Here is a 17439-nt window from a genome sequence, read left to right as displayed (position 1 = left end):
GGAGCATTACATTGTTAGTGTTGGAAAGCAAACAAACATAAAAAAACAATTCTCGGATAAATAAATGTTTGAAAATGAACCTCAGTGAAAAAACTTAGTTTGATGTGTCAGGCATGCGCCCAGAAAATGGCCATTCTGCACCGATTCACAAATGCTTTGTATAGTCCTACTATTCGGATTTTCTCAGGGGAGAACCACATTGGACTCTCTGGACCAGTTCTGACCAGTTCTCCCTGACCGAATGGAGTCCAGTTTTACTTGGTAACCTTTTGTCCTATGAATTGGGGCTGGACACATAGGTAATTGTAACTCAGTGGAGAATACATCAAGTATCCCATGATGCACTCCAGCACGCCTCTTTCACATTGAAAAAACTCTGAATTTATACAGTGTCTTTCACTCCATGTGTTTTTTAATCCCTTGGTTTTTTTATCATTGGTTGAATGTTTGATAAGCCTTCTTGTTGACCACATTCTGTTTTCCATTGAGCTAGAGGGGGAAGTACTGTAAGGTGCTGCATACGACTGTACAGTGTTGTTGCTTCTGTGACAGCTGTCCCAGAACAGGAACTACGTTGCAGGCTGCTGTGTGTTAGCAGGGCATGCACTGTACATTCTGGAGTGTTTGGGAGGGGACAGTGTGCTGGGTGAGTGTGAGCAAAAGATGCACAGTCTTCACACTGAATGGCACACCTTTTATATTATCACCCCTTAAAGGGATACTTGCTCCTCTCTTGCTTTGCAAAAGCATTCTCCTACCGATATAAAACTTCTTCTGAAACAGTTAAATGTTCTCATGGTGTTTTCTGTGTTTCTGTCTGCACCATTAAAAATGAGAGAGCACGGTTGTAACAGGAGTGCCATATAGTGTCTTCCAGTAGTTAATAACATTGTGAGACTGGCATAGAAATAACCATGTCTGTCTCTAATGCCTTGACAAATATAAGGAAAAGTAAAGAGAGCTAAAAAAGCGAACCCGTTTTAAATTGGAATCATCTGTAAAATTTTCCCAACCCCAAAAAGCACAGGTTTAGGGAGAGTCTGATGACACAAAGACAATATGAATAGGACACTCAGAAACAAAAATGCATTCAATTAGGTGTTTGAAAAATGTTATTTCCCTTCAGAGCCATTATATACCTCATCTTGAGGGACATACAAGTAGAAATTTCCATGGTAACATCAGTTTGGTGTGTGAGGTGTATTTGTACATGTTTTGTGTATGTGTCCCGCACCAAGAATAAAAGCATAGCAGAGTACTCTGGCCATTTCATTGAGATGATTATGATGAGATGAGATGATATTATGGTTTGAAATGACACTTTAAAGGACAGACATTCTCTGTAGAATCAACATGTTAGCTTCCACTGACAACACTGCCATCCATCACTGTCCAGCATGGGAAGTCATTGCCTCCTCATTGAGTTAAATAGTAACCAGAATGAAGCAGTAAGGAGGGAACAGGGTATAAGCTGTCTAATTAATGGTCTCTGGGAGGACTTTTTAACCAATTATCCCATTTGAAAACCTCCATTCATGAGACAGAATTAAGAGAAGAACATGGGCTGTAAAGTCCACGCTGGAAGGAATGTGAAGGGTGAGAGAGAGCTGACAGCATTCTCCAGAGGCAAATGAAATGTAGGACTGTGGAGCTTTTGGAGGGGAGAACAGGCAAGCTGCAGAATTTGAGTTAGCGGAGTTCATACCGGACAGCAGGGCCGCTGAGGAAGTGAAGTCAATTTCGTGAATAAAATCGCAGCCTTTGGACGGATGCAGGGAAGTTAAATTTAGCTTGCATCTTCCCAATCCCCTAGTTCTTTCCTGTTTTCACAGTAGGAAAATGCTGAGGCATTGTTGCAGAGCTTTAGTGAGGGGCAGCGGACTGCCAGGAGCAGGAAGTTCAGCCAGCAGGTGGAAAAATGGGGAACCTTGTCAGCCATTTAGACACTGAGCAAACACTTCAAGTGGGCTCTGCTCCATGTTCTGTGTAACTGTAAATTCCCTCTGACTTTGTGCATTTCCATTCTTCCTTTTTGCTTTAACGTCTCTGCCAGATTTTCTGCATTTGAGTCTCCCAAAGTGGTTTTGCTTGCTCTGTGTCATAATTGTGGTTTGTTCCTAAGGAATGCAATTGCTGTGTGCTGTGTCTCTCTCACAGCTAGTGGTGACAGTGGGGGTTATGGGTTGTGGGAGGGGGGTCGCTAGTTGTTTCTGCTGCCATGGCAACCACAAGCCCAGTGTGAGATTCCTCCCCTTGCTCTCTGAGCCCAGCATGCCAAATTCCTGGGGCAGTGACCCCCTTCCACCTGGTGCCAGTGTGATGGCTGCTGCTGGACCTCTCGGCGTGACCGCTCTCTGATGTGGGCCTCCTCCAGGTTTACGGTTGTCCCCTGAGTTACAGCTGGGCCTCTGCCTCAAAAATATCTCCCTGTGAGACCCTGTGTTCAGTCAGGTATGCGCTGTCGAGCTTGATCCTATCTCCTCTTCAAAGAGGGCAAGCAGGAACACGAATGGAGAGCTCATGGTTGTTGAGCAAATCTCTTCAGAGGCCATTCCTGCTCTAAAGAAGCAAGGTTTCACAGGCTGGTTGTCCAGCTTTCGATTCCTCCGAGGTTTCATCATGGCTGCCATTGTGGAATAATGCAGAGGCTGTGCAGGTTGTTTGAGGTGTTCTCCCGGCACGAGGAAGCTGTGGTAACCGACGACTCCTCTCCTGTGCTTCTCACCAGCGTTTCTCCAGTCCATGAACCTCAGGAGCCAGGAGAGAAAGTCCCGGACGTCCCACCCCGGACCAAGATCACCTGCCAGCCCTGCGTCCTGCCTGTCTTGCCCAAGAGGATTGTCCCACAGCCCACACCTGAAATCAGTAAGTGACCTGACACCCCCCCACCGCACCTCTCCCCCTCCCCCACTGCCTGCTTCCCTTGTTTGTCCTTTCTGCGACAGACTATGAGTGTGTGGGTCTGGGGGCAAAATAGCACTGAATGTGTTTTGACCTCATTTTGTTTAGAAGAATTCAGTAAAAATTGTTTGGTTTTGTGTGGTTGTGTATATGTAGGTAATTTAGAGGGTCATGTCTGTATGATGTTTTTTTAACCAGCATATATACTTGACTGTAATTGGTAGCGGTTTGTGAAATGTTTGGATGGGAAATTGCAGCTCCGTCAACTGAATTTCCCACACAGCACAGAGTTTCTCTCTGGTGCTCAGACGTGACAAAACATGTCATGAAGCAGCTTTATCCTTTTAAAATGTATTTGTCACTGTGAACTGTGTGCAATTTGTAAATGTCTTGCTGAAACCCTGTGTCATTGTCAATTACCAGTCCTAGGGAAAGGCCTTTGTCATTAGCTTTGTGGCGACTCCGGTTGACAAAAGTTTTTATTTAGTAATTTCAGTAACCACAGAGTCAATAATATGTGAGAAACCAAAAAAAATGTAACTTTGGTTAAAAATGTTCCTAAATGTGTTAAGTGCGTTGTGGTTAGGTTGAGGACAAAAGGCCTCATTGTTCCTTTTTACATGCTCCCCAGAGCTGCTGCTGACATAACAATGGCATTAATTTCGTAACTTAATTGCTAAAGGGCGCTGATGAGATGAAAAAGACAATAATGGCAATGACCTATGCGGTAATACATCCGTACCATGAATACGTTGCATAACTGGCCAGAATATAATTGAAGCCAGTGCACTCCATTCCAAGACTGAATACAAAGCCAGGGGTTGGTTATTGCTGTGATTATCCAATAAGTAGCCTTGGAGGGTGATGTCATTGAAAGTGCATACATCGGAGTGCTCTCATCAGATCTGTGGTGGAGTGATCTCAGAGCGGTTGGCAGAAGTTGACTCAAACTGTGAAACAAAGCCAGACTGCTCTGCTGTATTGCTGTGCCCCGGTCTGCTTACTGGAGTGAGCTCAGCTCTGTGCTGGAGGGGGGTGGGCTTTGGGGAGATGGGGCCTGATCAGGGAGTCCTGGCCCCTTGCCTTTGGCTGTTTCTGTCTGTTTGGTCAACACCGCAGTCTGGTTGTGTCAAGCCCTGTGTGTGTGTGTGCGCGTGCATGTGTGTGTTGGTGCTGTAGACCAGAAAGTTTCTTCTAGAGCTGGGGGTACAAAAACCATTGGTGGTTGAGTATCACCTGTAGTCACTGTGATATGCTCCAAATGTAGTCTTTAAGCACTTGCTGTTGATACCATTGGTGAGAGTATTTATCATATTTTTTTCAGCAGATCCCAACTGACTGTGCTAACACCTCCTCTGACCATTCGGCTTGTATATCCCTAGCGTTATGCAAAGCACACGTCAGCGTCAACACACTGCCTGACTTTGCCTCATAGATTTTGTCATGCCTCCATAATGTTGATTACCCTGAATTCTCCTTTTCCAGATTTGGCTAGTGTGCTGAGTGTCCATGACAAGGTTAAACTGGGTCAAGTGAAGTACATGGAGTGGATAATGAATTGAGTGCATTTTTAGACTTCCTGTTCCTGTCCGGACCTCAAGTCTGTGTGTGTTTTTGTGTATGTCTGGGTGTGTGTCTGGGTGTGTGTGTGTTAATGGGATGGTTACGTTACAGTGGGTTTGAGTACTCTGAGCTCTGTGTGTGTGCGTGCTGGGGTGGAGGAGCCAGGTTATAATAATCTTAAGTATTCTGCACTGTATGTGTGTTTGGGCGGGTAGAGGAAGTCGTAATGAGCTGGCTTGTTTGTGTATTGTATTTTCTGAGAATGTTGGGCTGATGTTCATTCCTTCCCTGTCATTTCTCTGTCAGGATCTGCCTCCATTGACAGCTGTGAGGACTATGAGGAGCCGGAGCCATTGTTCAGCCCCGTGTTTGAGCCTATAGACATGGCAGAGAAGGTCTGTGTGTTTGTGTGGGTGGGTGGGTCTCCGCTAGAGAAAAAAAAATGCTTGACAGTAAGAACTTTTGTGGTCTCTAACCCTTATTTCAAGTCCAGTTTAAACACAGGCTGGAATGTGTTTACAAGTTTGACTTACTACTTTGAGAGGACTAAACTGGAGCTTTTCGGAGTTTGTTTTGCCTGTCGTTTTTTTGATGAAGTGGGTTGAGTGGGACAAATGTGTGATTGCAGATCATATTAGATCTTGTATTGGTCTTGTGTAGCACTGCTTAATTTACAGGTCTGTTGTCCAATAGGACGAATTCCTGCCCGTGCCGAGGTTGGAGCAGCGGCGCTTCAACAGTCTCTGTAGTGATGATGAGCTCCTGGACGACGAGGGTGATACGCAGTATGAATCAATAACCAGCAAGTGAGTGAGTTCTGTCTGTAGGGTGGCGTTGTGCCCTGCTAAAGTTTCATGTGGGTTCCACCCTGTATCATCTGCACATCCGGAAGCATTTCTTATGCGCTAAGATATTTTAATCACAAACAGGGTATGTGCTGTTTATCGACCACTGATTTTAAATGAGTTACAGTCACCATTTCACTTTCACACGCCCCTGTTCAAAGGTCAGAGCTTTGCTTTGATGAAACACACTGAACCTATTCCTGTAAAAACCTGAAACACACTGAACCTATTCCTGTAAATTTAATCAGTTGATGTTAAGAATTTGGGATGTGTGATGTGTTGCGCAATTTCAGCCTTTCTGACTGCTTGTGAGAGTTTGTGTGTGTGTGTGTGTGTGTGTGTGTGTGTGTGTGTGTGTACGTGTTTGCAAGTGTGTGCATGCAAATGTGTGTGTGTGAGTTTTTGTGTGTGCTGTTAACCCCTCTTGTCACCTCAGCTCTCTTGGCTCTTTTCTGTGGCAGCCGGAGGCCTGTGCAGGATTATGGGCTGAGCACACTCCAGGAGAGCATCTACCTTCCCTCAGTGGGCAGGGTCCCCTCCCATGCGACCCGACACGATCCCACCCCTCATCTCTCCCCTGTCATCAAAATGGGCTGGTTGGACAAGAACCCGCCTCAGGGGTATGTCCCCCTCCCTCTGTTTTTCTCTCAGTGTGAATGACATGTTTTACACCTTTACTATGAAGGGAGACAGAAGTGCAAACATATGAGAAATATAATCATATAAATTTTATAAATTAGTTTCTGCTGAAGCTGACCAGAGTTGCTTTGATGGACATGTGGATCACTTGCGACTGGTTAATAGGTGGTTAATCAGGGACTTCCCAGTTGGCCTGAGAGCACAAGGAAGTGGGAGTTTGGCTGTCTCTCCCTGAATTTAAGGCGGCCACCGCCTTTAAAATGCAGCTGGCAGGCTAAAGCAGAGCCGGTGGGGCCCTCTCTCACGGCCTGTGAGGGAGCCGCATCAGCGCACGCCTGCTTTAAATAGCCCTGAGCTGTGCTGCTGGCTGGCTGTACGCTCTGTGGCTTTCTGACGCTGGGAGTGTGCCTTGTGACGGCAAGAGCGCAGACTCCGTGGTCAGACAGGCAGAGGATGTAAGCTCTCAGGAGGAAAAAAAAAAAAAAAAAAAAACAACGCGAAAAGAACTGTGAGTTACGCCTTGTAGGTTGGAGGGGGAAGCCAGTTTGGTTAATGCTTTCGTGCATCAGAGCTGTCTTGTGCTTTTAAGATATTACTAAATGGCGGACAGAAGGGCTTGAATATAAATGGCCACCCCAACCACCACCAAAAAAACAAAAAAACAATGCATTGGGCTTCCAGCCTGTGTTAAGCTTGGTTTATGCTTCTGCGTCGTACCCCCGCCGTCGCTTCGACGCCGTCGTGAACCTTTCGGAGTTCTGCGTTGGGGTTGAATGCGTTGCTCTGTGTCACTGTGCAATTCACCGCCATAACGCTAGGGGATGTGTGGTTTCTGAAGGGTCAATCGCGACCATCTAATTTGCTGGACGAATTACGAAGTTACAGTTTTTTGGAGGTGCACGTCATGCGACGGCGGAGGGGTACGCGGCAACGCAGAGGGCTCTGCGGGGGTGCGCTGTCGATTCGACGCAGAAGCATAAATCAGGCTTTAGTCCATCCTCTTGGACCACTGTAGATACTGGGTTTAGTTCCAGCTGGGTTCAGTTAATCAGGGTTTATTGGTCTGTAACTTGACAAGGTGATTTGGATATGTTCTGTAATTGGAGGGGTGTGTGTGTCTAAAAAGTAAGTAAGTAATTCTAAGTAAATCATTTTTTGTTTGTTTGCATCTCTTAAATTAGTAGATTACATTCAGGGTGATTGATCATGAGTAACTAACCACTTAATAGATTGTTCTAGGGCCTGGAGGTGGAAGTAAAGAATTAAGATGAATCATCTGTGATTGGCAGCCCTTTATTCAGTTGAGTAGTAGATGTTAAAAAAATGTGTCGTCTTGGTGTAGTCTGCCCCAAGAGACACACTGAAGCCATCTTGTCAGAATACCTCTCCACCTCTGGTTTCTTTGTGGTGCCCAGACAGAGCACTGGCTGAAAAGCTGTCTGTTGTCTGGTTTGTGTCTCTCTGCAGGTCCCTGATATACCAGAAGCGCTGGGTGAAGCTGGACGCAGACTATCTGAGATACTTTGACAATGATAAGGTTTTCACGCCACTGACTGTGTTTTAGATTGTGGGCAGGTTTTTTTTTTTTTCAAGACAGACCAGCTGTCAGCTACAAGAACCGTTATGGAGAACCCTCAAGTGGTTTACAGATCTACAGCCTCTAGAGCTATCCATCACCACGGTTGCATAGCTGGGGTTTAGAATCTGCTCACAGCGTGGTCCTCCAGAACCAGGGTTCAGTTCAAATATTTTAAAACATACCTGTAGACCAAATGTTTTTCCAGGACCAGGGTTGTGTAGCTATGGTTAAGAATCTCCCTCAGTGAACAGCACTGAATAACTAGGGCTTAGAATCTGCTGTCAGGATGAACCTCCATAACCATTTCAGGGTTGAAAGTCTTGTTTCAGAGTCTTGTTTTGATGGTGGTTGAATTTCAGCATGTGCATTCTGCAGGAGATCTACTCAAAGAGGATCATACCAACGTCCTCAATCACCAGCATTTCCAACATTGGGGACCAGAAATTCGAGGTGGTGACACACAACAGGACATTTGTCTTCCGGGCTGAGAGTGACTGTGAGTTTTGAGGTCATGTGCTAGTGTGTGAATGTGATAAGATAGTGACACATTGCTCTTCAGGGCACGAGTCTGGCTGTGAGTGACATCTCTCTCATGGAGAGGGATCATTCATGCATGTAGATCTGCAATGTACAAATAGCAGGGGATGTTGTGTAACTTAAGCTTTCACAAACAAAACTGCGGAGGGGAGCAGGAATTATGGTATTAGAGGAAGTTGTGCAACGGGAGTACTTTTTTATAGAACTGCAGTCAGCGGTCACTCTTGTGCATTACAATGTTTAATAAGCACTGTAGTACAGGAGAACAATGCGGAGTTTTAGGTGTGGTGCCAGCAGAGGGAGTGGGATATTAGGGCTGGGGGAAGGGGGCATGTGGTACTGGCTGCGCGTCACGTAAGGCCACAAAAATGTTACTGTTATGACCCTTACACTCAAACACAGCCATAGACAGAGTAAATCCTCTGAACCCTCGGTACCTTCCGGCACCGGTACCTGCCTCGCCGTGTGTGACGTAGCGCATGCTCGTGTGCTTTTCAGCGGAGAGGAACGAGTGGGTGTCGGTCCTGCAGGAGGTGACCAGAGAGCAGCGCAGCAGCAGGGAGCTGTCAGTTCACCCCAGCACCTCCACAGCGGAGATGCAGGGCTACCTGGAGCTCCGAGGCCTGCGCCACAAGCTCTACGTGGTCGTCTGCGGGGACAAGGTCTACCTCTACAAGAACATGGAGGTCAGCAGCCCCCGTTAAATGATCCACGTGCTCTACAACTGGATGTGTGTTTGCGTTGTCTGCTGTTCACGTCAAGATGCACACAGTAATGTTGACGTATTACTTTAACTGTTTACTACATTTACCCACTACTGCCATGAATAAGAACATTATACATAGGACATGCTGGAATGTAAAGCGCATATCAATGATTGTGTTTGTGTGGTGGCTAATATTTTCCAGTTAGAAGGGTTTCTAAACATGAAATGACTACATATAGCATCTTAAACTGAAGCATCCATTCTTACTATGGATGCATAGACTCATACAGCAAGATATATATGTGTACAGCAACCATTAGCAAAGGGTACGATGAACCTTTGTCAAGGTGACAGCAGCTGACAGCAAAGGCTTATGAACTAAGGGCAGCGATGCTGGAATTGTGAGTTTGGCGCTCCATATGCAAAAATTACACTTACAGAGGTTAAACCTGAGCTCTTGTCTTCTATTCCCCAATCTGAGATTCAGAGTACTTCGCGTTGTTGCATTTTTGTCTAATCAAAAAATGTTGCATGCATTTGAATAAACGATGGAATGCTGCACTTCTGTTTGTTCAGTTGGCTGCTGCCTCCCACGGCATGAGACTGTGCATTCCTGCGTTGTAGACCGCTCCAAACAGCCGCCGGTTTGTAAACTGCAATTATGAGCGGGATATTAAATTTGGCATGCATTTAAGTGGCTCATTCAGTACATAAATTCTGAATTTTAAATGAGAAATTTTCATGTCTATGGAATTTTTATATATTTAGCACGTTAACTGTGTTATGTGTTTTGTTTCCATATACATCAGTATATTTGTGCATGAGACATGGATAAGTAATTAATGTACACAATTAAACTCCATTAACGCAATGATAGTGGCGTTATACATTCCTGGACATGTTGCAAAGAGTAATGCTAACATGAGTGACCAACTGTGTGTTAACCAGGCCTTGTTTTGTGATAGGCATTCAGGTGTGAATTGCACAACAGATTACTTCATGAGAGTCTAGCTGAAATGAACTGATGGTTGACAAGTTCAGACCTATGGGAGGATTTAGGACTCTTGCACAGTCCCAGTGAGGGTAATATCTCTGTCTCTCGTTTGAAGAAACACATCAGGGGATGTTGTTATAGTCACTCCCTGTGTGGAGAACTATGAGGACTGAAGGAATTTTGCAGCTGTGGCCTGTGTGTGTGTGTGTGTGTGTGAGAGGGAGTTAATATATTTGTACATAAATCCATGTATCTCTTTGTCTGTGCGTATATATGTGTGTGTGTGTGTGCATGTGCTTATGTACACGTGGCCATAGACGGTCACAGCGCAGAAACGCAGCTCGGTGCTGGTTCTCCTGTGGTGTGTGTCCGGGATGTTTCTGATTTTCAGCCCTGCAGATGAACCTGAAACCTCCCTCCCAGCCTCTCCATGGTCCCGGGTTAGAGCTGCTGTTTTTAATAGTTATTCTTCCTCTGCTTTGACAGCTTTAGCTCTGGAGGTATTTAAAGAATGTGTGTTTTTACTTACTGCCCCTACCGCAGAAGCGTAGCTGTGAGAGGGGACATGGAAGTGGAGTAAGAATATTATTGATTGACCCTGTCTCTGTGGACTGAGCAGTAATGGATGATTCCAATCTTCAGTCTTTAGGGGTGAAATCTTATAACCTTCTTGAATGGCCTTTTATGCAGCAGCAAATGAACATCTGCAGAACTATTTGGTCACACCTTAATTTAAAGGTCTGTATAAACTGTTAGAAAACAATTCATAACTTCATTGCTACCAATGTCTGTATAAACTGTTAGAAAACAATTCGTAACTTCATTGCTACCAATGTCTGTATAAACTGTTAGAAAACAATTCGTAACTTCATTGCTACCAATGAATTGTTTCCCTTTTTCATAATAGAAGCGCTACACAGTATATGAATATTTATGAACTAGCGAGGGGTTGGGTCGCCCTCTTCCTTTAGAATGGGTTCAGTCCCTCTCGGAATGCTGTTACACAGGTTTTGAACCGTTTAAGTGGGATATTTGGCCGTTCTTCAAGAAGGAGAGCTTCCGGTTCTTTGGAGTTCATGGAGGGTGGAGATGGAGGGTGTTTGACTTAATCCTGGTGTTCATGAACCCACTCCTGAATCTGTTTAGCACTTTGCATTGGGCTGAACATCTTGACAAAACAATGTTTTCATCATAGGGTGCACCTGGTTGCCTAAAATGGCTTTGTATTTCCTGGCCGTATTTCTACCATATAGAGTAAGAATTGGACCCGGTCATGACAGATCCACCACTGTGTGTAACTGGGAATAAGCAATGTGTGCTGAGGGCATGCTTTGGCTTTCTCCAGACATAAAGCCTTCCAGATATAGTAAGATGAGTCAAAACACAACTCACCGGCCTATATGAATTTCTTTACTATCATCATTACTCATCATTGCTTTCTTCTGTTTCTTCCTTTCTTCCAGTTTTCGTGGTCATTATACCAGGTTATGTGGTGTTGTGCATTGCCCATGGTTACAAGCAGTTTCTGAATGGCAGCCCTACCATACAAATCAGCTTTGTGAAACTCACGATGTTTTTTGAGACTGGGTCACAGAGGTGTAAATTCAGTTCATGGTGGTCATTTTTGAGGCCGTTGTTTTGTGGGTTTTAGCACCTGTCCTGCTAAGTTTCTGTCTGCCCTTCGACTTGTGACCAGTGTTTCTCGTTCCTGATGCAGTTTTTCCTTGTGCCTTCATCGTTTTTGACACTGATACATTAAATAATTTTATTATTTCTGTGAATGATACACCTGCAATTCAATACCAATTATTTCACATCTTTCAAAATTTGTTAGCTCTCTTGTTGCTTTAGAAATTTACAGTTTGTGTTGAAAAGTATTTTTATAGCAGAAATATATTGGTAATTGGTATTAACATTAATATGAATGGTGTGTAGACGGCTTTTTAATTATGATCTAGTTACTCCAGAATACAAGCCCTATTATCATTTGGTGTTTCCATTATTTTGTCTACATCCTATAGATAGAAATCAGGTAACCACTTCATAATAAACCACATATTTGGAGACTGGAATGGTTATTTTTAACCTTTTTTTTTAAAAAAATGCACCTCCTGTGTTCAGATGTGTTGTTTTGAGTTAATATCTGATTCAGGGGTTCTAAAACAGAGCCAAAAAGAGAGATAACACAAGGTCTCACCCACATGAGAGTAAGAACAGTAGGTCGCTGAGTTCCCACACAGGGCAGCTGGTGATGCCACTACAGCGTGTTGGGCCTGAGCCTCTCTTGAGGTGCTGCTGCTGTCACTTCAGTCATTGCGTTAAGACTCTGCTCTGGTTGTGAAATCCAGACTCTGTAAGAAATGAAAAGGCACATTAGAGTGTGCTCACCAGCCCGTGGCTTATGAAAGAAGTTTATGTCTTGCATTACATAAAGCAAAACCAAACAGGCGGGCGAACTGCCAAATGGAAAACTAGGCTACAGTAGACGACTAAACGCTGGCAAACTGCCGACCTCATACCATTCTCATGGTAATTCTGTTTTCAGAACCTTAAAATTTTACAATTTTCCACATCATTGCTTTTTTTTAGACCCTTAGTTTTAGATTGCTTATTGATTATCTCTCCTGTATATCAATCTAATATACAGCACCCTTTATAAATTCAGCCAGCTCACTGCATGTCCAATAATCTTTAGAGATGGACATTTGCTTTTTGAGGGTAATTTTATTTTAAATTAGCTTCTTAAATTAGCAACATTAAATATAATAAGTACAGCTGAATATAACATCTATTTAGTGATCGCTATAGTGTGATTTACCACTCATACAAAAAACAGGAAGCATTTTTTGTTGAGGAAATGTGAAATGGTTTAGAACGTTGTGCCAGTAATTCGCTGGCTGTACTTTGTGCCAGTAATTCACCAGTAATGTCACCCTGCACAGTTTGCTTACTCAGAGGTGGCAATATACCACCTCAGCGGTAGCATGAAATGCAGCTCCTAAAAGCTTGCTTGGTTGTTGGTGGACCTCTGTCACCTCAAAGTGAAAAGGCAGGCTTTTCCTGCGGTGTTGGCTTGGTTGGGAAGTTGTCATGTTTTTAGCTTCTGAATGGTTGCTACAGTGTCTGAGGTTCTCAAATTTTTTTGGTTGCAGGACTACAGGCTGGGCATTGGCATCACATCCATTGACATGAACGTGGGCAATGTAAAGGACACGGACAGGAGGGCGTTTGACCTTACCACGCCCTACAGAATATTCAGGTGAGTGACTACTCCCATACCCTGTAGAGGATTTACGTGAGTTTGACCTGCCCATCCTTGTCAGGGCGCGCCGTTGAACTTGAGCTTATTCCTGTCCATGCGCTCTGGGAGAGATGTGGCAGAGGTCTGAGAATCACGGCAACAGTCCACAAAGCACATGTGGAGCTCTGCACATTAACAGTGGCACAGGAAGGGAAGGTCTCTCATTTAAGCTGTTGAGATAATAGAGATGATGGTTTACAGGGTTGCAGATAATTGTCTCCCATTTAAAATTCCTGTCATCAACTTCAGCTGCAGTATCTGTCAGCTGAGGAGTCAATAACTGTGCCATTTCGTAATTGCTGATGTTATTGGAATCATTCATTTAGCGATCACTCAAGTCACTCAAATGTATATACATAATGTCAAGGATAAAGTTTTAAAAACACTGAACCTCTCCTCGGTTCTAAATGTGAGGGCAGTATATTGCAGGAGATTTCACTTCGCTCTGTCATTCCGCAAACAACAGGTAGTGTTCTTTCCCAGTGGTCCATGCAGAGTTCTGAATGGCCTCTGTCAGGGTGAAAAACGCAGACAATCGCATTATTCTGTTTGAGCGCACATCCCCTCTCAAAGAGAGAAGTGGCGCTTTTGTCCTCTGGAGTGTGACCTCAGTCAGTGTGGGTTTAGCTGGACAGGATGTGCGTTTGGCCCTGTGCTGTTTGACCCAGGGGGACAGGAAGGCTGTGGACACGCGGCTCTGCATCAGGCCATTCCAGGCCAGCGTCTGACGCAGTGACATCTGAACGCGTTCCCTCTGCTCTGCCCCGTGAAGTGGCTCTCTTTCCATCTGCACTGCTTGCATACTGGGGGAAAGGGTGCCTTGCAAAGTTTTGAAGAGTTTTGCATGTGCCCTTAAGCTTACCATGTTTTCTGAACTGACACCATCTCTCTCAATCTCTCCTTTTATATGACTGGATACACTGCTTGTGTATGTCTTTTTGCCTGTCTCATGTGCTTTTGCCCTTCCATAGTGACAGTGTCTCTGTAACTGTGTCTCTCACTGCAGGTTAGATCAAATGGGCTGTGTTACCACAACGCTGATTGCATTACTGAATACAGCCACTACAGAATTACAGCCATAAAACGGAGAAAACTGACAAAATGCATTCTTAATGAAGACACAAACCGTTTTTCCCACAGATAGTTTTAAGGCCTTGGCCTTGCCATGTCCTTCAGGTTGTGTCATTGTGAGCTTGTGAACTACAAGTACTTCATGTGTTCTCGCCTAGCGTGGTCAGTAATATGTCTGTGTCTGAGAGGGTTTTGAAAAAATGTACAATTTTTACAGTGTAATTGTAAAAATGGTCGTGGTCTCCCTGTATTAGTTATGCATGTGTGTGACTGTACTTTTGTAATTATGGCTAAGTGGGCTGTAGCTCAAAACTGCATTTTTGCTCACTTGTCCTAAGCACTTCCCTTCAAAATGGTGCCCAGTCATGTTGTTGAGGGTGTCCCAAACGAGAAACAGGAGCTTCCTCTTGATGTTCAATTTAAGCACAGTGGAAAAACTTTTTTTAACCAGTATTCAATATTTACTGCATGAATGAATGTGTCGTGCACACATTCTCAAAACAATGATTGCATCAGGCTGACTAATTCAAACTTAATTAGAAGTAAACTGAAATTATGACAGAGGACTTTGTGGCTAGATTTTGAGGCCTACACCAAACCAAATGACTGTAATATTTATGTGGTTGTCAAGTGGTATTTGTCAAGAGCTGGAAAACAATTTTTTTTCTTACCAATAGCCTGCCCTGCAGTAAAGCTATATTTACAAGGGCCACTCTTTGGTACAATATATAGGTAGTCCACTTGCTTCAGTTAGCATTAATCAAGTCCTCAAGTATGTATCTGACATCACATGAAGTATGTATGGACCTGTACTTACACTTCTCTCGCTCACTGAGATGCAGCCATATTTTCCATGTAGTAGCTGTGCCTGTGTGTGTCTCTCTTGTATCTCCTTCTCTCTCCTTCTGCTGTAATTGTGGCTGTGGTGGTCTCCCTGTGTGTGACTGTGTTTCTGCAATACAGCTTTGTTGCAGAGTCTGACCAGCAGAAGGAGGAGTGGGTTGAGGCCATGACGAACTCCATCGGGGAGGCCCTGTCCAACTATGAGGTGGCCGAGAAGATCTGGTCTGAAGAGTCCAACGGATTCTGCGCCGACTGCGGCGCTGCCAAACCCGAGTGGGCTGCCATCAACCTATGTGTGGTGTTCTGTAAACGCTGTGCAGGTGAGGCAGCTCGACCCACACTATAACCAAAGGCAACATTTGAGTTTCTACAGAGAACATTGTAACCTAGGCATCTACAGAGAGCCCTGAACACATGGCTTCCACTATTAACCCTGTAAGCCTAACTACCGGAGAGCCCTGTAACTGTAGACTGTGACTGCTTCCACCTGAGACTGTAAAGAGAACACTCTAAATTTAACTTGCACTGAGGTCACTTCTTGCGCTCATCAGTGGATATTTGTAGGAGCAGTTCAGTCTGGTTAAAATAACTTATTAATTTAGTTTTGACGGGAAGTAAAATGCTTCAGCATAATTAGTGTTCCAGTTTTCTTTTATGTCTACCCTTCCTCTTCCAGGGGAGCATCGTGGACTTGGACCTAGCATCTCTAAAGTACGGAGTCTAAAAATGGACAAAAAAGTGTGGACAGATGAGCTTATTCAGGTAGGTGGGACAGAGACAGGGAAAAGCCAGCATTACTTGTTTATGGTTGCGGTTCTGCACAAGAGAACTAAGCTGTGAGAGCATGTATGGCATATGCATCAAGCACCAATATGGTGTCATGTGCCGATCAGCGAACACATTCTGAGATCAAGAATGAGATTAACTTTTGCTGTTAATTTGTTTCCTTCTTTTAGTAGTAACCATATTTCCGCACAGTGTGTATTTCAAATGGTATTTTCAGTTCAGTACCAATAGTTACAGCCTAAAAATGATCCTTATGAGTCTCCTTTTTGGAAGATTGACTGAAATAGGCCAGCTAGCTGTTGTATTTGAATGTTTGCTGTACTTTAATCAAACTAGCTTCTGCTCTGACTGCCCTATATCATCTCACTGTGATCTTCCTGTTCCTCAGCTGTTCCTGTTGCTAGGTAACGAGCGAGCGAACCTCTTCTGGGCAGCAAATGTCCCCCCAAGCGAGGCCCTGTCTCCGGCCAGCTGCAGCGAAGAGCGAAGGCGATTCATCACTGCGAAGTACCGCGAGGGAAAGTACCGGCGCTACCATCAGCTCTTTGGCAATCAGCAGGAGCTTGATAACGTAAGGCTTCCTGTCTGTCCGATCCAGACCCTCTGTCAGAAAGGGAATCCAGCTAACTACATCCTGCATTATATTTGCTTGTCTTGGCTAAACATCTTTTGTTCTTTTCGTATATGTGTATATTTTCCTCTTTTTGTATATAGATGAAAAGCTTTTATGTATGGAGTCCACAACATAGCCTCTGTTCCAGCGTGGTGCTTCATTGAAACATTGACTAAGCCATCCTGCATTCCATGAATGTAGTTTTTAGTGTGCATTCACCAACAGCAAACTTAATGTAACTGTTATCAACAGTGATATGTTGCTGTATGTCATGGCTTTGTGGACTGGCATTGTCATTTTTTCTGGAATTGACAATTGACAAATCTAGCAACTTTTCAGTTTGGAGATAGTGTGAAGTGAAGTTGCTACAATGAATTGGGTGTTTTCCTCCTACATCTGCATCGTTCACCAGGATTCCATGGAGCATGTCCTGTGTTGTTTATATACTGATTGCAAAATGCCAATGCAGGGCTGCCACTTTAGCTTTATAGTGAGGCATATATATATATGACATTTAGCTTCAAATTCAGGTTAAAAAGACTTTAACAGTAGTGCACAGTTAAAATAATGTAACTCAGTGGGGAATACTGAGGGAATCTGGTGCTGGGTCAAAAATCTGTGAAATCACTTCTTTAAAGCCACAAACTTTGAAAGGTTGTGTTCTCATGGAAGGAACTCCTCAAAGAGGAGACATACACATATTACTTGTTTTATTCATTGAAATGATATGCTCCTCAATACAAGTTTTGTTAAGAAACAGCACATGAAATAGTATTCTCTCTTTGATTTGACTTTGTGCAGTAAATTCTCAGTATTATTCTATGTGCCTCAACAGTAGAGTACCTTATTTGAAACAGCACACAGGGATGCTTACCGGACACTCCTGACTCCACTGAGGTATAGGAGACCAAATTATAAGCAATGCCTGTTTGAATTTGTATTGGTTGCATGAAAGGAAGGGTTGTATAGTAAAGATTTCTTACTGTTTAGAAATTGATTAGATTGATTGTAAATTGATTGTACACCGAATTGCTAGGAAAATAAGTTTGCATGAAGTCCTG

At 43.9% G+C, this 17439-nt stretch overlaps 1 protein-coding gene across 4 annotated transcripts in view; it reads left to right on the top strand.

Annotated features, from left to right (window-relative positions):
* Nucleotides 1–17439, top strand: part of LOC118782700 (arf-GAP with Rho-GAP domain, ANK repeat and PH domain-containing protein 1-like) — a 68424-nt gene that overhangs the window by 20978 nt on the left and 30007 nt on the right. For all 4 annotated transcript variants that reach the window (XM_036536180.1, XM_036536181.1, XM_036536178.1 and 1 more), the window contains exons 3-13: nucleotides 2729–2865; nucleotides 4771–4859; nucleotides 5158–5270; nucleotides 5771–5929; nucleotides 7416–7485; nucleotides 7903–8023; nucleotides 8563–8750; nucleotides 12917–13023; nucleotides 15100–15299; nucleotides 15656–15741; nucleotides 16154–16336. In XM_036536180.1, coding sequence (XP_036392073.1) covers nucleotides 2729–2865; nucleotides 4771–4859; nucleotides 5158–5270; nucleotides 5771–5929; nucleotides 7416–7485; nucleotides 7903–8023; nucleotides 8563–8750; nucleotides 12917–13023; nucleotides 15100–15299; nucleotides 15656–15741; nucleotides 16154–16336 — 1453 coding nt within the window. The remainder of the gene's footprint in view (nucleotides 1–2728; nucleotides 2866–4770; nucleotides 4860–5157; nucleotides 5271–5770; nucleotides 5930–7415; nucleotides 7486–7902; nucleotides 8024–8562; nucleotides 8751–12916; nucleotides 13024–15099; nucleotides 15300–15655; nucleotides 15742–16153; nucleotides 16337–17439) is intronic.

The sequence above is a fragment of the Megalops cyprinoides genome, chromosome 9, assembly GCF_013368585.1.
Source record: "Megalops cyprinoides isolate fMegCyp1 chromosome 9, fMegCyp1.pri, whole genome shotgun sequence".
NCBI lineage: Eukaryota > Metazoa > Chordata > Actinopteri > Elopiformes > Megalopidae > Megalops > Megalops cyprinoides.
Note: the sequence above shows the minus strand (reverse complement) of the source record. Positions and strands in the feature narration are given on the sequence as shown.